The sequence below is a fragment of the Channa argus genome, chromosome 3 (assembly GCF_033026475.1).
Source record: "Channa argus isolate prfri chromosome 3, Channa argus male v1.0, whole genome shotgun sequence".
Classification (NCBI taxonomy): domain Eukaryota; kingdom Metazoa; phylum Chordata; class Actinopteri; order Anabantiformes; family Channidae; genus Channa; species Channa argus.
In genome coordinates, this window is record NC_090199.1 from 21,603,716 (window position 1) to 21,626,270 (window position 22,555).

General features: G+C 38.4%; 1 protein-coding gene across 5 annotated transcripts in view; it reads right to left on the reverse strand.

Moving 5' to 3' along the window:
• The window catches only part of gcgrb (glucagon receptor b), a 55,562-nt gene that overhangs the window by 9,552 nt on the left and 23,455 nt on the right, over window positions 1-22,555 (reverse strand). The window contains exons 2-7 of one of the 5 annotated variants that reach the window (XM_067498114.1): window positions 2,983-3,123; window positions 2,734-2,830; window positions 2,523-2,630; window positions 975-1,063; window positions 598-707; window positions 250-406 (exon numbers count right to left, since the gene is read on the reverse strand). In XM_067498114.1, coding sequence (XP_067354215.1) covers window positions 250-406; window positions 598-707; window positions 975-1,063; window positions 2,523-2,630; window positions 2,734-2,830; window positions 2,983-3,036 — 615 coding nt within the window. In that variant the 5' untranslated portion in view covers window positions 3,037-3,123. Of the gene's footprint in view, window positions 1-249; window positions 407-597; window positions 708-974; window positions 1,064-2,522; window positions 2,631-2,733; window positions 2,831-2,982; window positions 3,686-22,555 lie in introns of those variants that run through there. The other 4 variants (XM_067498117.1, XM_067498115.1, XM_067498113.1 and 1 more) reach the window with 4 other exon arrangements.

Genomic DNA, 22,555 nt, shown 5'->3' on the forward strand with positions numbered 1-22,555 from the left:
AAGAGTTTTGTAGTCACATTTTTCCTATTTAACAAGATCTGTGCTCTTTCTCGACCATTAATCAATTGGCTGCTGTTGCCAAACTAAAAGCTGTGGTTGCCAAACCACATCTTAACCACAATGTAGATGGAGAACTCTAAGTGAAACAGTTTCTCAGTAAGCATTTCCCTTAAAAAGTCTTAATGTCATTCAAAAAAGTTCCACATAAACATGAATGACAAGCACTGGAGGTTGGTGGGATGTGCTGACCGGTATATTGGCCCAGGCTTCTGTCTGGTTGTCACTGATGCTCCTGGTGTCTAGTGTGAGGGTCAGCAGGGCGTCTTTTACCAGAATGGACACAGCTCTCAAGATGAAGGAGGCAAACAGGTTCATGTGGATGTTGTTTCTCATACAGTGAAGTTTCCTGGTACAGAAGTAACAGTGTGTGACAGACTTCTGTCTTTTCTGCTTTTTTCTTCATTTTTCATTACACTATTAATCTTCATTTTTTGTTCTTCAGCCAACATAATAATTAATGTTTTTACAATATCATTCTTTTGTCCCTTTGGTTTCTTTACTTTAGTTCTTCCTCCTCCCCCCATACTCCATCTTTACCTGAATGTGATGAGGATTCCCAAAGCAAATAGGAGAGCTCCCAGGGAGAGAGAGTATCCAACTGTATACATGATCCGTAACTGACTGAGGATGCGTCCATAGTCCTGCTGCTGAGCCAACAGACAGACAATATGAGTTGTGCCACACACACAACAAACACAAAGATGTACACACTGAGTCATTTAGGATTTTGAAAGTTTACAGTAAACTGTCAAGTCAATCACTGTCTGATTCTCAGATTGTCAAGCTACTTGCAACTGCACCTTCAAACATGCTAACAGTTAATTCATAATGAAGGACAGAAACACACACACAAACCACACACAGTTTTATACATAGGCATGCACACACACAAACACACAACACTCTATACACACCTCACCAGGGTCGTCCTCACATTCACTGGTATTCTTTTGTGCCCACTGACCATCTTCTTTGCAGATTCTGTAGACCAGTCCCTGCTGAACTGTTCACACACATATATACAAATATCATTAATAGTATTTTTTCTGACCGTAGTACTTGTTTGAAGGTCTAGTTTTTATTTGTCCTTTGTAACGGTCAGAGGGAGGAGCTTTTGTCAGTTTCCACATTTTCACACAGATGACTGAAAGATGCTCGCTATGCAAAAATACATTTTGGAGGGAACTTTGGTGAAACAGAGACAAACAGACACAGGAAAAAGACAGGCAGTGACCCCTGCCAGGCTGACAGTTCCCTGGAGATAACAGCGACAAGCTGGCGTTCACACCTATTAGGAACTTCTAAATCACTTGGAGAAAATCACACATTCTACAACAAAAGATCTGCCGATCTAACTTGGACCCTTCATGCTCTGAACTACCAGTTAACTTTCTGCACACACAGGTTTGTACACTAAGGCCAAATTACTCAGAAAGCGCCACATGACAGGTGCACTGGCCATCAAGACACAGTGTGAAGCTTAAGAACCACTCTCAGCTTCATAGTGGAGCCAGGGCTGACTAATGTTCGTCCTTCACACCCAATTAATGTATTCAGTCTCTGCACCCACAGCACACTCTTTTCAACACAGCTTTCATATAAAAGAAGAGAGTTTCTTTCACCTCACTGAAGGACAAGTGCGCAGGATGAGCTTTGTTGCTATTACAAAGCATTTTCCATTCACCCCACATAAGTACGACTTTAAATAAAAGCAGTATGAAGAGCTCTTACTCTGAAGTTCACCTCTTACATATCGTCACTGGATGGGCACTGTACCCTTGTGGTTCTGAAACCACCAGTACTTCAAATCGACAAGTGTGACTAGGCCTAGTAAAACTCTCAAATTCAGTACTTGTCTTGAAGACATTAAGGAGGAGTGGAACCCCATCCGAAAAGGTGTACGTTCTGTGCACAGCTTTTACAATAAAAATCTGAATCATTTTCAGCGTTTCTGAAAATTATGTTTAATGTGTAGGTACTGTATTATCTAATCACAATCTAAAAAACTACTAATCAAGTAAATCAAATAAAAATAACTAATCCAGGACTAGGCACTTACATGTTCACAAAGTACCAGTTTTTGTTACATGATCCCTGTTTCCACCAGAGCCTTTCACCAGCACTAGGAACCTTTTGTGGTGTTTCCATCAAACAATCCACGGTCTAAACTTACAGGTAGTTCTGAGTTGTGGCATAATGCCCAAAAATAGTCCCCGGTTTTGGGTTTGTAGTTTCTTGAGGTTCAGGAAGTTTTGGGGCAGTGCCTGTAGTTGGGCAGATACCTCCCAGCATTTCACAACTGGGGCTCATCAAGAAAGCTGTTTGTTATGCTTGCCGCAAAAAACAGCATCGTCCAAAAAGATTATTGCAGCAATGGTCATACAAATACAGCTACTGAAAATCAAAAGTGGTAACTCAGTTGTAGTGTTCTGCTCATTTTGTATGCACACACACATACAGACCTTTATGATGCCATGGCAGGAACGATGGGCATGAGACATTGACAGTAGTTCCTGGGAGTCCATCAGGCCAGCAGGCATACAGGTCAAATGTCCTGTTACACACCAGCCCTGCAGTGGAGAACAGATGTGTAAATACAGCACTCCGAGCTTATTGTAGTCCTGCATGGATCCCCGACAAACATGAACTCATGCTGGGAGGACTGGGACTCACCTGTGGCGGGAGGCGTGGCATTAAGGTTGTCCAGGCAATGGTTCTTATATTTGCTCCAATTCTCCTTCACAAGCTCCAGGGAGTTGGTAGAGGAGACCTGCAGGAAGACAATAAAACCAACTTTCCCAACTTTAGGTTTTTCCCCCTCATTCAGCTACTGCTTTAGCTTCGTCCATTCTTAGTAACATAGAGGATCAAAGATGCATCCTAAATTGGCTGTATGAAAGAGACAAAGGTTGAGAGGCGTACCTTTTTGCAGCTGTAGAGCATGAGCAAGGCCAAGAGGAGACACACCTGGGACATCCCACTGTTGCTGGCAGGATGGGGGCTGGTGAGGCCCAGAGGAGACCGAGCACATAAGGTGGTCTTGGCCCTATCTTACTAAGCAGCCTACACACACACAAATGCACACACACACACGCACACACACAATAAAGAAAAGCCAGCAAGTGTATACAGTGTTTATGTGTTTGTGTGGTTGCGTGTGTGGGTGTGTGTGTGCGTGTGCAAGATGAAAGCCGTGTTCAGTATTGTGGGCTATGCAGGAGCCTGACCATGTTTTTTGAGCACTGTTTAGTAGATCTAATTGGTTTCCTAAAAACTCAAGTAATTCCCCATCTAATAAAAACAAATTAAATATCTTAACCAGAATGAAAATTAATCTCACAGTTTCCACGGTAGTGAAACAAACAAGCTTGTCGATAATAGCGAGTGTGTTTCTCTGCACATTTCTTGCAAAATAAACGTGCATCACTATTTGGAAGCTCAACAGAGATCGGATAATAATGTGGTGGAGGTTGGTTCTTTAATGGAGGATTCCTCACAGTTAACGGACTTAGCCTGGCCTAGAATGCCTCTGTGAAGTCAGCTCATTTTTTTAATTACTAGTGTTGTTTTTGTGACTGTGTGATTTTTGTGGCAAGGGGCTTTTAGTACAACAGCATCTTCACCCACGGAGTTGGAGAACAAAACGAAATCTGAAACGTTTCTGCAAAAAACACCTTGACTATGGAAACATTTTTGGCTAAAACGTTTCAAATTCCATTCTATTCCAGTCTCTTTGCTTCTGTATCCCCAGCAGTGTGTGTGTATATGTGTGTGTGTTTGTGTGTGTGTGCTTTGTCTATTATGCCACGTGCACACTCTGAGAAATGTATCATAAACAGTACTGTATTGTTTTTGCTTATGCAACTTTTTCACCTTTCTCAGTCATCTTTAAAGAACTTTGAAATGCACTACTAAACATCAAGAAAAATGAGAGCTCAGGAGTTCTTGAAAAATAGAAGATGCATTCATGAACCAAAGTTTGAGTGGAATGTTGTTCCTGCTGATGATCTAGAAGTCAAAAGGAATTGGGCAGTGTAAACAATATTTAATGACTCAGAAAACCCCACCAGCAGCTTAATCCATTACTTTTTGTCTTGGATAAAGCTGAAAGCATCTGCTACATGGCTGCAGAAAGTCAACCGCATGCTTATGTTGTTGCAACAGAAAAGTAAGGAGCGATTTAGCAGGTTTTATCGTGGAGTGATTCAGATACAAGAAGTTGACAGACAAGTCTAGAGTTTGAAAGCTAAACTCCCAGACTAAAGATGAAGATCCTGAAGCAGAGAGGGCAGTTTTCCAGTACTTTCAAAGACACATGGGTTTAAAGCTGACATTGCCTTAGTGAAAGGGGTTTTTAAAATGTCTCTAAAGAGAGCCCACTGTACAAGCTGGAGCCAGTAATGGATAATGGAATTTTGTGGGTGGGTGGTTGGTAAATAATGCTGCTCTGCCAGTAGAAACCAAACATCCAGTGATTTTATCTGAAGACCTGCATGTATCCAAGCCTATTTTGTATCATATCCATCATCAACTGGGACACGCAGAAACAAATCCCTTTTTGTCTAGAACGAGGCAGGAATATTGGATTCTCAATGCAAAATGCGCTGCCAGGAAAATAATATCAGACTGTGCTGCAGATACCACAGAGGACAACTTATTGAGCTGAAAATGCCAGACTTGCCCTAGGCCAGAGTGTTGCCTGAACAGCAAATCCTGGATGGTGAAGGTCTCCAAATATCTTCTGTGAGCTGAAGGCTATATTGAATGATAGACCCATTACAAATGTGACAAAATGACCATGAAGCCCTTACATCAAACTAAATTCTAACGCTAAAGGGAAACACAAGTATGTCATCAAGTCTGTTTTATCAATGCAATTTTTATATCGGAAAAAGGTGGAAACCCTTATGGAAGAAATGGAATACTGAGTACCCGTTAGCAATGCAAGAGAGGCAAAAGAAGACAAAGAAGAAATCTCACTCCTGGAGACATTGTCATTGTTGCAGATTTGCATATTCTGTAGCTTTAATAGGATCCTGGATGATAGGCAGAATTTTGGACATTAAACTAGATGCAAGGGACCTGGCGTGTGCTCTGTCCACTTTTAGGCAAAATCCAGCATCCTGTAAAGGTCTGAAACTAATCTATTCCTGCTGCTGGAAGCAGTTTTGTAGTCCTGTAGTTTGATTCTTCTCTACTCTCTTCCTCTCTCTCTTTTCTTTGACAGGAATATCATGAAGAGGACTCAACACATAGAGTCCTGTTTTAGTGCGCGTTGAAATGATAGCTCCTTTAGAATATATCAGTAATTGGAAGAAGTTGTGAGTTCAGACCATTCACAGTCGTAGTTGCTGTTTACCTGAGTGTACACGTAGACAGTGGTGGCGCCATCATGTGCCATTGTTCATACATGTCCTGGCATAGTTTTTGTAAGCGTGTGTAAGCCTTTGACCACAAGGGGGCAGACTTGGGCTCAATCATCCCTGACCGCCAATTGCATGTCTTCCTCATGAAATTTTGCTTTTCCAAAACATGAACAGAAGCCATGATAACAAAGGTGGCCTTGTGGCTAAATGGCTGGGGTATCAGGCTGCCCAGGCAATAAACCAGGTGAGTCCTTGAGCAAGGCACTCATCCCCCAATGGGAATGGGTTAAATGCAAAGAACAATACTTCATTGTAGCATGTACGTGTACATGGACTCAATGATAACAATAAAGCCCTTTTGGTTTATTCAGCAGACAAAATGGCAACATCTTGTTTAATTTCCTAATTAAAAATATTTAATTAAGATTAAATGACTTTTTTGTTTTTCTTTGTAATCTGTTTTTCTGCTGTTGTTTTTTAATTTATTTGTGTGTCTGGCAGTACTGAGGGCCTATAGGTAGGCAGGCAGATGTAGGACAGGATGAACCAGGGAGGACAGAGCAGGACAGGCAGCAGGAATATGAAATGTTTTTTTTGCTTGCTTTGAATGGATTAAGAAACATTATGAAACGAGAGTTTGAGAATGGACATTCAGCTCTTTTGCCTGCATACATTACTATTCCCACAGTGTAGAGTGGCCCACTAATTATAAGTTTGCTTTGGATTTGAGTTTAATTTTTTTTTGACAAATGGCCACTACAGCGGTCTTGGTCTTTCAAAGTATTTAAATGGCATTTTGATTAACACTATTAAACAACATTCAAACTATGGTGGACAGGGCAACATGAGCCCTGTCAACCACCAGTTCGATCTAATGTTGTGGTCAATTGTTGTGAGTTTTTATTTAAATTATGTTTTGTCACAACATGTTATATTTGCAGCATTAAAAAAGACTTTGATTGTGTCGTTTTTGACACATGTAATTTGGGATTAGGCAGGATCTCTGCAATCTGCTGTTTAGGTCATTTAATCTACAAATTCCCCTCACAGACTCACAGACTGGAACATACTGGCAGGAGGAAATGTGAAGGTTTTTTCCATCCTGTTTAAAATGTGTAAAATCATTTAACAGGTTTTATCCATTTCCACTTTTGGATTGTCTCATTCCTCATAATTTATGAATAATGTCTTTGTGTTTAGTGCAAATTTACAAATGTTCCATTTACCAGACATTATGAATTAGTTGCTTTATTATCACTGTGGTAGCACTAAATGCAATCTTATTTGTGATAGAAAAACACATGCTGTACTCGATGACAAAGGATGTTTGAGTTTTACGTTGGGGTTTCTAGTCTTTTTTTCAATGGGGATGAAAATTTCATAAAAATTTCAAATAAGCTATGGATGTAATAAAAATATAAACAGCATTGATGAATAACATAAATGTGAGGTTTAACTGAAGTGCTTTAACTGAATTATGAATTACTTTTAAATGCTTTGATAAAAAATGTATACTACATAGTGGTGCTTTGACTCCCCTACATCAGTTACCTCTAAGGCTCTTATATTATTTTACTTATGTACATCCACTCAGACCAACCTTTCTGTGAACTTCTGCTCTTATCTTTGTATAAATCCCTTTGCCAAATAGCCATGTTGGAACTGTTTTACATCACAATTCAGTGGAAAAAACTCAGTGTCCCTGTCTAATAATCACATGATGAATACAGAGCTGTGTGTGAGTGTCTGTTATTAGGAGCAAGACAAAGTGAGAGATGAAAAGCTAGAAAATATCTACACAACCATGCACAATGAGCCTGTGTGAGTCACAGCTTTTCATTTTGGAATATTCCTGAATGCTCCTCACATGAAGCCGCACGTAAATCACTGTAACTGTGACATCTCCCACATCAAATTTGCCTACACACACTAACTTTAAGGTATTATTTGCATTTTTTGATCAGCCAGATATAACAGATATATATTCACAAAAATAATTTTTTCCTCTGTGGATGTGAAAAAGATTTAATACTGACTGTATATTGCACTTGTACCTCATAACACAAATTATCGACAGAGCAGCTGCAAAAAAAAAAGATAATCCTGTGATTTATATTACTCACACTAGAATAGCATTCATATTCATGACCCAATCTCGCCGCTCAATTATTTTATTAATACTTTCAACAACACATCTGGTGATCAAGCTCCCAGCTAGAACATTTAGAATTAAAAAAAAAAGATCCAGCTCCCCATTTTAATCTAAATGTTCTCTAGCCAAACCTTATAGAAATAAACTTTGGTCTTTGCTGGACCTTAAAGCACAAACAATGACAGGCAGTGCTTCAGACAAAATCTTATTATTATAACTTCTCAGATTGGAGCAGCGTTTTGGAAACTATAATTCTTTAAGAATAACTCCTCCACACTGTTCCCAGTAGTTATTACTATAACTTAGAAAATGTGGTCTTTGTTAATAAAAATAACACTAATGCTTTTGAAAATCAATCTTGTGAAACAATAGATTAGGATATTTATATAGTTAACAGTCCTATGATATTTATTCCTAATTATTTTCGAGGGTCTAACAAAGACCTGAAGCTGTGGTGGTTTTTCACTCTGTTCTTTTCAAACTAATCAAACAAACTATAAACCGAAACTGAGTGGTATAGAATAAACTTTAGCTCATAAATACGGTTGCAGGTGGCGTGGTTCTAGAGTGGGTAGTACTTCTGTCTTACAACTACAAGGTCATGGGTTTGAACCCACCAGCTGGCTGTGACTTTCCTTTGTGAAGTTTGCATGTTCTCCTTGTGCTTGCGTGGGTTTTCTCCAGATACTCTGTTTTCTTTCCACAGTCCAAAACAATGCAGTCAGGATAATTAAATAACTCCAAATTGCCCATCGGTGTGAATGCTAGTGTGATTTGTTGTTTGTTTGTACATGTGCCCCTGTCATAGACTAGCAATCTGCCCAGTGACATCAGGGCTCAGCTCCAGCCTTAAACCAGCCCTAAACCTTAAACCAGATCCGCAATAAAGATAAGTGATTGATACGCACGCATTTAAACCTTGATGCCGTTGTTCTCTGTAATATGCTGATAAACCACAGACCATCATCCCTAAATGACAATGATTAACCCTCATGTTGTGTTCATTACATGTTAAATAGTTTTGTGCTCTCGGTCAAAACTGACCATTCCATTAAGACTCATCATATAAACTGTAATATTACATTTACACTATATTCACTCTTTGTTGTATTAGATATATTATAACAACTTAAGTTCTTGTGAACATATAGGAACAATTCTGATGAAACGTAGTGTATTGACTCCTTTGGGTCAAAGTTACCAAGGCGATTTGTTTTGAAACTATTTAAAATTTTTATACAGTCACATAAAGTAACACCTGTTGTGTTCCCGGTGACAAATGACCTGGAAGATTTTATTTGTGTACAAAGGGAATTATCCCAAAACTACACTTGACAATTTCACAATATTCCAAGAGAAATGTCTTAATACATTAAAGATCAACTAACAAGAACAATAACATTAAAATGTTTATCAGTCTATCAGATGTGTTTTAGCTTGATAAGAGAAAAAAAATGAAACCTGAGCAACGCTGGCTTCTAAACTTGGTGCAGTGGGTTAACTTAAACTCCAATGGTGTCTTCAACTTCTGATACTTCCCCCCTCTAATCCATTGTCCACTGCCAGTTTCCTGGCCATTCTCCTTGTCAGCAGTGTGGTGATCAAATATACAATCAAGAGCCTCACTTACAGTATATTGAGCTGTCATGGTGCAGCCACACAGTGCTGTAGGCCTCAAACATTAGCATTATACACCAAAGCTACGAGAAAGTTTAATATTTTGTTAACTATGTTTCATACTGTCTGTGAGAACTGACAACAGTTGTGTACATGTGTCTCTGTGTGTGTGTCTATCTGACAAATGAGGATGTACCAGAGCTCAGTTTTTTAACACACATTTGTGTCTCCACCCATTAATTTGTAATGACGGGTAATTTTTGACCGGGAAGACCAAGTTAAATAATATAATAAAATTGTATGCAAATGAATACAATTTATTTTGTGTTGAAACCCTATTTGTGGACAAAGTAACGGAATCTTGGGTCAGTCCGGGCAAATTAAATACATTTTTCAGACCTAAAACCGTTAAATAACAATAAAGGTTAGGCAGGCAACACAACATGAAGGTTAAGTATGACATTAAACACCTAAGCATTCAAAATTGTCGTCCTCCCTCATACAAATTCTTACTCAGATCTAATTAAGTTCAGTGCTCATAACCATAACAGCAGATCACATGACAGATTATCTTTGCAAGTTCCTCATACCAACTCTGAACTTGGGAAGACTGGTTTCCAGTTCTGCGCACCTTCCTGCTCAAATGAGGGGCAACACGGTCTAAAGACACTCACAAGAGGAGTGTTAATCGTTTGTCATTGTTTTGATTAGTGTCACAATGTGTCTGTGTGTGCAGGTGTGTGGTTCTCAATGCTTAACTAACTACCAATGCTCAACTTTAGCCGTGTGTATGAATCGTGTCATTCATTCTCTTTCATTCACATTTTTCATCATTGTCACACAAGCGAGTGCAGCTCCCTTCTTCGTTCTGCTTCTCAGACTGTATCTGTGTGTCAGGAGTTAGACCGTGCTGCTCTCTTCTCCTCCCACACATTTCCATTTAAGTGCACAATATGAGTGTTGTCCTGGGGAAATACGCAGAGACGGCGCAGGAAAAGAGGCAGAAGGAAGTGGAGTGGGAATGTGTGACAGCAAATTGTCTAAAAATCTAAGAAAACCTGCTTATTGCACATCAGGGACATCAACCATCAACACTCAAATGACCAACAATTAATTCTTTGATTATCTGTGCATTTGTGTGTGTCACAGTGAGACTGAATAATTACATTAACCACCACAAGTACCTACCAATTAAGTTGTTTAAATCAATAAACTTCTCTATATGAAGGGGAGCAGGCAATTAGGGAGAGTAAGGCGAGTATGTAGGTGGTAAACGACACACGAGTGCAGTGGCTGTAATGGAGCTAAACAGAGCCATTATTATGTTGTTTCTGCCTTGGTGAGCTGCTCTTCTCCACATGTAGACTGACAGCCAACCGCTCTGGTCCTCCAACAGAATTTTTCTGCAGCGCACACAGTTTTTTTACTGTTTCTGTTTTCCTGTTTCTTTCTGCCCATTTGTACATGTGTCAAAATAGTGATGTGATCGGACTTTATGATGCTGTTACATTATTATACACTGAATGTCCATGATTGTTATAATAAGTGTAAAGAATATCAGATTTAGATCCAAAACAACTTGAAGAGGTTTCATAGTTTGGATTAAATAACCAGTTACTCATCTCTTACTTTCAGTTACTATAATAGTAAGTGTATAGTTTTGAAAAAGGACACAGACAACTGTTCTCCATTTTAGTGCCCTTTGCTTTGTCATCCACCTTTATGCACTTTCTGACCTACTGGTTGGTGCAGTTTTTCACTACTGAAGCATAATTTTGGGTGTCAACAACAGATAACAGCCCAGTGATGATAACATGTGATTAAGCTGCTCCAATGCACCATTGTGGCACCACGTGCATACATTTGAATTATGTGCCATGATCTTTGGCCAGTTTGTGGCTTTTTGGTTCATTAATTTTACTTCTTGTTCCAGACTTTTATTTTGTAGAGCCTCAGGCTTTATTCCTGTTAGTCTTTTTGGCTTCTTCACTAACCTCATTAGTCTTGATTTCTTTTACCTGTTCCCTCATTATTTTAACCCACCTCTCCCCACAGTTCTAGGCCAGTTCATGTGTTTTGTTACTATGTTCACACATCTGCGTATGCTGTCCTGCATTATATCACACACCCTGCCTGCCTGTTTGTTGGTCTACCTTTTTTTTTGATTTTGGTCCGAGGTTTGGTCTCCTGTTTGTTTTGGGTTTAGATTCCTTGTTTAGTGTTTAGTTATTCCTGTCTGTTAGATTCTGCTTTAGTTTTGAGGTTCGGTTCTTATGCAGACATTTGGTTTAGTTATTGATTTATCCTTGTCTGTTGGTTTCTATTCTGGGTCTCAGTTTAATATTTAGTTTTTCCCTTTTTGTTGACCTCTTTACAACTGCACTTCTGTTATATTCTGTTCTAGTTAGTCCCTCTTAGTCCAGTGCTTCACCCTCATGTTTGTGTATGCGCGCAACCTTTGTTAACTATTATTTCCTTTATTAGATCATTCTAATAGTTATCTTAGTTTTTTCCACTATTTCTGTTTTTACAATTTAGTTCCTAATTATTGTAGATTTAGTCCCTCAGCTGTTAGTGTGTATTTTCCTGTCTTCTCTTTTATACGGAGTGTCTGTTTGTTTTTGGTTTGTTTTTTAATAAAATCCCTTCTCTATAAAGCCTCCTCTCGTCATCACCTCTTTTGGGTCCTATTTAATACAAATCATTCCATTATGTCCTCTCAGGAGCCCACCTACAACTTTCTTTTCTGGTTTCTGTCTTTTCAAGTGACAGTAGCTTAGACAAATCATGTGCACTTAGTTAGTGACAACCACAAGAACATATATACAGATGTGTGTGTGCGTGTGTGTGTGTGTGTGTGTGTGTGCAGGCTGTGTGTACGATTAACTGCAGCAGGTATTGGAGGTGACCCAGAGTCTGTGTCTTCAGCAGATGTTACGCTTCACAAACAGAGTAAGAGCCATATTTTTGTCTTTTCATCTCTTGCTTTCTCTTTTCCTTTCATCACATGTTCTTGTCCTTCTCCCACTTTTTTACTTTAAAACTCTCCAAACACTCAGAAACAAACTGGTTTGCCAGAAGTGGGGGAACAAAATTCCATCAGCTAAAGCTTTCAGAGAATCTTGTCCCGTTCCCTTCCTTATTATTTCTCTTGCTCCTTGAGAAAAATGTTTGACCCTCGTGTTTCCTGTGTGATTTGGCTCATATGGGAGATCAGGGAAAAAACACAAAGATAGCAGAACTCAGACCTACACTGCTATGTATATCAGCCTATAAAGTGTTATAGTTGTCCATTAAGAGGACAGACTCTTATCTGTTCCCTGCATGTAGATTCAACTCTCTTCTCAATGGACCTGAAATGTAAATAGTGGAGTGGTTTGGCTCCTAACAATTATAACAAATATCCTGTTCAAACCATCATCTCTTTCCCACAGAGACATCTGTGTTGAAAATATGTCTGGTTATTGCTGAGCCACTGGCTGATCGCTACATTCAGAACATGGCACCAATGCATTTAACTGCGAGTGTCCAAGGGTGTGTGTGGATGAACCCAGCAGTGTCCAGATGGGTGCAGTAAATGTTGCCTGTGACTGAAAGAGGTTGAGGGAGATGGACAGACAGGAGGTAGCAGATGGGAAAGCAGGCTTCGCCAGTGCATACCATTCTCAGTGTCTCGTAGAGAATGCCAAGACGTAGACTGTAAATCCTCAGCCATTCACTCCCTGGACTTCTCGATTAAAAATACCTCACTTATACCACATATATCCTGCTCACTACATATTGTGTAAATGGACAGGAAGCAAATGTTATGCATTTGTGTTTGTTTTTATGCTGTTAGAGGGGCGTTTGCATTAGTAAAGTTAAAACTGTCAGATTCAGTTCAGATCAGCTGATAAACTATCAATCAAACTATGCTCTGATTTGTGGAGTTTATGAACAACTGAATTTCACACAAATCACAGAGTTATTTGGTGGCAGCTGCAACAGCAAAAAGGAACTGGGCAGAACGACAGAGATCGGAAGATTTTCCCCAGAGATCCCACAGGATAGGCAGCGAGTTCGGGACAAGAGACCAGCTATAGCTATGTTACTGAACTGGAAAGAAAGACATATAGTCCAGTTTAAATGGGATACATTGACATCATATGTATTTATAATACTACCGCATTTGTTACTAAACTACATTTCCTTGTACAGTAATGTAGAGGCTAATGAAAATAGGACCGTGACACAAACCTGCCAGTAACCAAGTAGTGTTCCTGTGCTAGTTTTGTTGGTTTATGTGCAGAGTCGAGGCTCCTGGTAAGTCAATATGAAAATAAAAAGGCAAACAAGAATAACCCGACCTCTTATGTAATCATTCTAAGGAGATTTTTCAAGTGTCAAATGTATAATTTGGGAAATTATTTTCCTTTTGAGTAAATTACTTCTTGCTGGGAACTAACCAGCAATAGTTCCCACTCAGTTTTATTGAGCGTAGAAATTATTAATAAATAATTTAGTGACACAAGCCAATACATACACCAACATGTGACATGAATACACAAAGTACAAGAACTTTGTCATTTCACAGGAAGCACTGTCCTAAAGCTAAACCAGACGAATGCATTCTAATAATATTTGAACAGTAAATATATAATAATAAATGCAAACAAAGCAGCAACCAGTTATCTTACTTTACCCCAAAGACAACAGAATCTGCCAACTCCCACTGATAGAGATCACATATTTTTATTGTTTAATTTCTACAATACAATAATTGTATTTTCCCATGTCAAACAGTTTGGCTGCAGCTTAAATACTGTACTTGACAGAGTTGGGCAAGTTATGTGGTCAGTTTTTTTAGTGGGAGAGCTATAAGCACAGCTCTCATACTATTTAGATCCTTTTCTTTATTATTATTAGTGGGAGAGCTGTAAGCACAGCTCTCACACTATTGAGATCCTTTTCTTTATTATTATTATTATTATTATTATAGCTCGTTTTTCGGTCGCTATCTAGTCCTAGACGGTTTGTCGTAGAAACTTCGTTCCACTTCCTAAACGTAGGTCCCTTTTAGGACAGGGGTGGTATTACTTTTCTCATTAATAACTTTTATACTTTTTATTATATTTCACTTTTTATGAATTTTTTTTCCCATAGAAAATGAATGGAAGGCACTTAAAATTTCCTTTCAACTTGCCTCTTTTTAACTGCTTCTTGTAGCTTCATAGTTTTACGTAGAAACTTCATTTAAAGTTTATACAGGTCTAGTCCCTTTCAACTTTTTCTGTGTTGATCAGCTTCTTTGTATCTTTTATACTTTTTGAATAATCGCAGTTTTAGTTTTAGGCAACTTTTGGAGCTTTTTCAACTTTTCCATTAGTGTGTATTGCGGAATGTTGGAGCAGCTAGAGTGGGTGACATCACACGCACTCTAACTTTTCAGCTTCCACTTTTAGCAACTTTTTTCCTTCTTTTCCTTCTTTCCTTCAGTCAACTTTAATCTTACATAAACAAACTATACATCAGAATGTAGGTATTTTTGTGTTCTTTCAGTAAATGTAACTCTCATAGTCACAGGACTGACGGTTCTTTCTCCAAGTGTCCAGAAGCAGAGAGAGTGCCGTCAAAACTCCCATTGGAGCCCATTATAACAGAGGTTCTTAAATTCTAATCAAATCACAAACGGGGGGCTGTTTTAAAATCGCCACCACGCCTTCATTTTATGGAGTATCTTCAAATAAAGTACATCAGTGTGTTCATTGAAGCCTTTTGTCACTCACAGTTTTTGAATTGTTTCGATAGGACTAATACTTTTTCATATTTTGAGCATTTTGCGAGGCATAGTCTCAGCACTTTTCCAGCCTGCCTTTGCATTTGGCTCACATGACTCAGCAGGCGGGCAGCGGGCAGCAGTCATTGTCATGGTAACGGACACAGCTGCATGACGTCATGTAATCAGCCTCAGAGCTGTGTCCACACACTTTACCTGAGTTTTTCTCCCTCAATATACACAGTGGAGACACACACAGACACACACCCTCACAGACAGGAAATACCCTTTCAAAATAAAAGCCTTTCATAATATGTTATCCACTTTTTAGCATTTAAATGCTAAAATGACTTTGTGGTGAAGGTTCCCTACACACACACCCTCACAGACAGGAAACACACTTTCAAAATAAAAGCCTTTTATCATTCTTATTTTAATTATTTAGCATTTAAATGCTAAAATGAGTTTGTTTTGAAGTCTCCCTACAGTGGACACACAAACTACCACACAGACACAGACAGGAAACACACTTTCAAATTAAAAGCTCTTTTCAACTTTTTTTTTTTTCAACAGTTTTACAGCATTAAAATGGTTCCTTCATTTCTAAGTAGTTACTTCTAGCTTTTTTCTTTACACTTTAATAGCAACTTTTTTACTTTGCTTCTTTTTTTGTTTCTTTTAACTTTGGGAATATTTACCTTTTCCTTTGTTTCTTACTACTTCTTTCCACTTTTGTTAATCAAGTTGTTGCTTTTTCACTTCTTCCTTTACACTTTTAATAGCAACTTTTTTACTTTGCTTCTTTCTTTGTTTCTTTTAACTTTGGGAATATTTACCTTTTCCTTTGTTTCTTACTACTTCTTTCCACTTTTGTTAATCAAGTTGTTGCTTTTTCACTTCTTACTTTTTTCTTTACACTTTCAATAGCAACTTTTTACTTTGCTTCTTTTTCTGTTTCTTTACACTTTAAATATCAACTTTTTACTTATTTACTTCCTCCATTGTTACTTTCTACTTTTTTTCTTTTCTGAATTCAACTTTTCCTGGGATTTTGGATTTTTTCCTTTTCTTGTCATCTTCTTCTTTCTCTTTTTGTTTGTATTTATCTCTCTTCAGCGTTTGCGGCTTTGAACGTACAAACGCCTCTGCTCTCAGCAGCTTCTGAGCGGTCGGCCTCTACCGGGCGACTTAACAGCTCTCCCACGTAATTTCCTTGGAAATTGCCTTTTCTAGTTATTATTATTATTATTATAGCTCGTTTTTCGGTCGCTATCTAGTCCTAGACGGTTTGTCGTAGAAACTTCGTTCCACTTCCTAAACGTAGGTCCCTTTTAGGACAGGGGTGGTATTACTTTTCTCATTAATAACTTTTATACTTTTTATTATATTTCACTTTTTATGAACTTTTTTTCCCATAGAAAATGAATGGAAGGCACTTAAAATTTCCCTTCAACTTGCCACTTTTCATCTGCCTCTTGTGTCGTCATACTTTGGAGTAGAAACTTCATTTAAAGTTTATACGGGTCTAGTCCCTTTCAACTTTTTCTGGGTGGATCAGCTTCTTTCTATCTTTTATACTTTTTGAATAATCGCAGTTTTAGTTTTAGGCAACTTTTGGAGCTTTTTCAACTTTTCCATTAGTGTGTATTGCGGAATGTTGGAGCAGCTAGAGTGGGTGACATCACACGCACTCTAACTTTTCAGCTTCCACTTTTAGCAACATTTTTCCTTCTTTTCCTTCTTTCCTTCAGTCAACTTTAATCTTACATAAACAAACTATACATCAGAATGTAGGTATTTTTGTGTTCTTTCAGTAAATGTAACTCTCATAGTGACAGGACTGACGGTTCTTTCTCCAAGTGTCCAGAAGCAGAGAGAGTGCCGGCTGAAACTCCCATTGGAGCCCATTATAACAGAGGTTCTTAAATTCTAATCAAATCACAAACGGGGGGCTGTTTTAAAATCGCCACCACGCCTTCATTTTATGGAGTATCTTCAAATAAAGTACATCAGTGTGTTCATTGAAGCCTTTTGTCACTCACAGTTTTTGAATTGTTTCGATAGGACTAATACTTTTTCATATTTTGAGCATTTTGCGAGGCATAGTCTCAGCACTTTTCCAGCCTGCCTTTGCATTTGGCTCACATGACTCAGCAGGCAGGCAGCGGGCAGCAGTCATTGTCATGGTAACGGACACAGCTGCATGACGTCATGTAATCAGCCTCAGAGCTGTGTCCACACACTTTACCTGAGTTTTTCTCCCTCAACATACACAGTGGAGACACACACAGACACACACCCTCACAGACAGGAAATACCCTTTCAAAATAAAAGCCTTTCATAATATTTTATCCACTTTTTAGCATTTAAATGCTAAAATGACTTTGTGGTGAAGTTTCCCTACACACACCCTCACAGACAGGAAACACTTTCAAAATAAAAGCCTTTTATCATTCTTATTTTAATTATTTAGCATTTAAATGCTAAAATAAGTTTGTTTTGAAGTCTCCCTACAGTGGACACACAAACTACCACACAGACACAGACAGGAAACACACTTTCAAATTAAAAGCTCTTTTCAACTTTTTAACAGTTTTTCAGCATTAAAATGGTTCCTTCATTTCTAAGTAGTTACTTCTAGCTTTTTTCTTTACACTTTAATAGCAACTTTTTTACTTTGCTTCTTTTTTTTGTTTCTTTTAACTTTGGGAATATTTACCTTTTCCTTTGTTTCTTACTACTTCTTTCCACTTTTGTTAATCAAGTTGTTGCTTTTTCACTTCTTACTTTTTTCTTTACACTTTCAATAGGAACTTTTTACTTTGCTTCTTTTTCTGTTTCTTTACACTTTAAATATCAACTTTTTACTTATTTACTTCCTCCATTGTTACTTTCTACTTTTTTTCTTTTCTGAATTCAACTTTTCCTGGGATTTTGGATTTTTTCTTTTTCTTGTCATCTTCTTCTTTCTCTTTTTGTTTGTATTTATCTCTCTTCAGCGTTTGCGGCTTTGAACGTACAAACGCCTCTGCTCTCAGCAGCTTCTGAGCGGTCGGCCTCTACCGGGCGACTTAACAGCTCTCCCACGTAATTTCCTTGGAAATTGCCTTTTCTAGTTCAAAATGATTCTTACCAAGTACTTATTACAAACATTTTCAGTGACCTGATGCATCAAAAGTGATGTTCATGTTAACCTCCTCACTTGTAAGTCTTACTTGGAGATATTTGTCTGCTGCACAATATCTCCTACTTGACAGAAAGAAAAAAGAAGTTTCAACACACAGAGCTTCCAAAATATGTACAAAACAACCATCACCAGTAGTTTCAGATGAATAAATCTGATCAAAATAATAAAATATATTTATCATATACCCTGTGCATTAACACCTAATTTACTTGTAATCAAAGAACTAGAAAAACATAGCTAACTATTTAGTAAAGTTAGGCTCTAAATCAGCTAACTAAAAAAGACCATGACTGCTGCATGAAGACATCAATGTCCAACACGTTACTATGGTAACTATTTTCACCATTCCCATTCTGATGACACGATGTGCAAACAAAACAACATCAACAATCAGCACAAAGGTAATGCTATACACAGGACGACTGTGGCTCAGGAAGTGAGGTCATAGAGAGCTCATCCACTGATCCTAGAGTCCACAGTTTGATCACCTGTCCTTATCCTTTCTGACAAATACAGTGAAACATGTGACAGAAGCAAACAGTGGAGACACTCTATGGTCTATGGCATGCTAACCATATACTGTAGCTTTAAAAACTGTTTGTTCCTCTGTCCTGCATGTACATACGCACCATCCATCCATCTATCCATTATCTGTAGCCACTGTATAGGGTTGCAGGGGGACTGGAGCCTATCCCAGCTGCCACAGGGCGAGAGGCGGGGTACACCCTGGACAGGTCTCAGTCCACAGAGCTTAGTCAACAGCTCAAGAAAACAAAAAGCACACACAAATTGTTTTGTTTTCATTGTGTTCATTGTTTTCTTTATTTGGTTCCATGTATGTAAATTCATTGGAGAAATATATTATTAGGAAGTTTGTTTTGGAAGATGTTTTTTTACTCTGAGTTTTGAAAATCAAGGTGGGTTTTATAATAAAACCATATCAAACAGTAGGTGAAAATCAGCGCCCATTAGTCATTGACCTCAAACTGTAATCGGCATCCCTAAATTAACCCCCTAAAAATAACTTGCCACTTTACACACAATTAATCCAAAAAAGTGGATACTTATAAGGACAGTTTTGATAAAATAAGGTCATTATCTATGTTGACCAAAAACTGAGTGCTATTTAAAGAGCCCAGAGGGTGGAAAAAACAATATTTTGCATAACCAGCCCAATAGCTCAGAGGGAGAAGCAGTTCAGAGCTCCGCATCCCTCCCTGCCTTGGCAACCATGGCTGTTGTTACTGGGCAGATTATAGCAAGATGAATTACAACTTTAGGAAATGTACAGTTTAAATACCTTGACTATTGTGGGATAAATGGGGCGGCTATAGCTCAGTTGGTAAAGGCAGTTGCTTACGGACCACAGGGTGAGTGGTTCGATCCCCGGCCCTGGCTGTATGTCGAAGTGTCCCTGGGCAAGACCCTGAACCCCTAACAGACCATTTCCCCTCCCCAGCGATGCAGTGCCGGTCCAAGCCCAGTAGAAATTGGGGAGGGTTGCGTCAGGAAGGGCATCCGGCGTAAAAACTGTGCCAAATCAACATGCGGACAATGATCTGCTGTGGCGACCCCGAACACACGGGATAAGCTGAAAGGAGAGTACTAGTAGTAGATTGTGGGACAAATCTCCAAACATAAACTTACCTTGAAAAATAACTGTGTTGTTCAAGGTTGCTGTGAGTACCATCACCAATAGTTACCATGACAGTGGTGAGTTGGTTCCCCAAACATAATTAAAAACCTTCAATGGTTGATTTTATAAGCATGTTGATATTGTAAAACCATTTGAGATACCACTGGCAGGGTCACATCCTGGTTCACCTGATTTTGTCTCTTTTACCTTGCTCTTACTCATTTCATGTTTTATTTCATTTTATGTTTATTGTTGTGTTGCAGGGTTTCCTGTTTTTGTTTTCTTAACACAATTCTACAGACCTTTACAGTAAATTGCTGCCACGGTAAACTATTTTGCAAATGGGTTTGTCTTTCATTTATAAAATACACTTAATTTAGATGACTGTTGTGAACACTACACTATGGTTAGTGCAAGAAATACATGAATGGTGAGCATCCTTTACTTCCCTGTATTAGAATATCTCTATGCTTCCAGCTGGCAGGGTATTTAATACAATTCACATACATGAACTCCCCAGCCTGAAAACAATGGAAGCACCCATTAACAACATGACCAAGTTGTTCCTGCAAAGGTAATAGAGTTGGGCAAAAAACAACTCATGGGACAATATTGTGGAGTTTGGTTGAGTTTAACTACAAAATATGGTTTTGTTAGACTTAGGAAACACTGTTTCAGATTAAACAGATTCAAATGAACAGGTTCATGTTCATAGTTTACAATAACTTACAATTTACAACTTAGTCTCACAAGATAAAAACATTAATGTTTCTAGTCTCACACCCCAGAGAAACGTATTTCCTTTAGATACTTGTATTAGTTGGGGGGCTTGGGAGGACTAGCTGTGTCTGTGACTGATATAGCCATCTTAGCACTTCAGAAACCTGACTGACCCAGCTCTGTACGGACCCTCAATGTCTCAGAGACGCATGAAGTGAAATACAGTAGAAACATAAGATGAGGTGATGCACATCTAACAAACCTGTGGAACCAAAGTATTTGTCCAATTCATTATTCATCAATAAATGAGCACTTTCAATTACTGTTTTAGCACGTCTCCTGTACAATAGTTGTAAACTGCTCACAGGGCCACAGGTTGATGTGAACTTCCGCCCTTCTAGCTAAGAGGTAACAGTGCTAACCACTCCACCACTGTGCCACCGTGAACTAGGTCTATGTAAGAACACAATCAAGAGATTTATTTATTTTGTTTTATTAAATACATCTGTATAGTTACAACATACATTGACAGTTGAGATCCAACGTCATGACCAATGAAGGGTCCACAATTATTTTTATCACACCTGGTGAATACAAATAATTTACAGTAATAGATTTAGACTGTTTACAAAAGTACAAGGATTTGCAAAGATTTATTCAGAATTATTGTGGATTTCTCTTTACAACAGATTACATGCTCCCTTTAATATTAGGAGAAGAAAAAATGTTGCACTCAATTCCACTTATCTTGAATAAATCCACTCCAACACACTGAGAGTATCATTGTAATTCATTCGAAACCCATTAAATGGATGAAAGTGAACTTATCTCTCTCTTTTCTCATTTCCCTCTGATGGGCTGTTTGCGACAGTAAATAGTGAGAAGTCAGCCAAGTAAACAGAAGAGAAAAAATGGGTCAGTGTTTATCTGTCAGATAAGATTCATTTCAAATTTATTGGAGAAACATAATTAGATCATTCTGTTAAAGCTAAGTAGACCCATATGTGCCAGAGGGATCTAGAAACTCAAAGCTTAATCTTTTTTGTGTGTGTGGGTATTTGTGTGTGTGTAAGACTCAAAGAGTGTGTCTTGAAGTCTTAAATCATATTACAGATAATCTAACTTAATAAGATGTGTTAAGAGAAGCTACAGTGGTTGAAGAACATCAATAATGTGACTGTGTGTCCTGTGAAATTCAAGCCATTAGTTAAAAGACTAAATGAGTCTCCAGCAAAGGAGTAATTCTACCATGCCAAAGTGATAAGGCGCAAATTTACTATGAAAGACACGTGCAGACTAAATATCTTTGAGGTTGCTTATGTGAATGTATGAGAATCAATATTCAAAACATGCTATTTCCAAGAAGTTTTACCTTCAAGAGCTGGTCTTATGGTACTTTTGGATTAATTTCTGTAACTATTATGTTTGCTTTGAACATATCTGTGACAGCCCAGTCAGATTCTGTGTGAGAGACTATAGTTATATGTCCTTTGCGCTTTCTGTAATACAATTCTATAGGTCTGTTACAGTTATCACAGAGAGGGGAAATACGCTTATTACAATTTCTGATAAAACCAGAGATATGCTATGGGGTAAAACATAATCAGAATAGGTTTCTTTTGTCTGCTTGTACTGGACTGCCGCTGTGGTCCTGAATCCACTCTGCTCTGCTCCTGCTCTGTTATCTGCAGAGTTACTGCTGCTAGATGCACAACAGTTTGAAGCATGTGGATTTTTCTGGATCCTAACTTTTCAGCCATTCAGTTTTTTTGTTTGTTTGTTTGTTTGTTTTGCTTTAATTTGCCATTGTTGTAAAGTAAGTCAGTAACAGTCCACTGCTGCTGCCACTGTGTTTAACAATGATAGAAATACAGACAGAGCACTGGTAAGTGTGTGAGTTGAGGCACAGGACAGAACAAATAGCGACCTCTGAAGGACCAGAGGTTGAGATGATGCCTTCACAGAATCACAGCAAACAACCCGTTTGATGCAAGATCTTACCATCATTCCTCACTGTTAGCTATTCAAAACCAGCTTGGTTGTTTTTATTATGATTTTCATC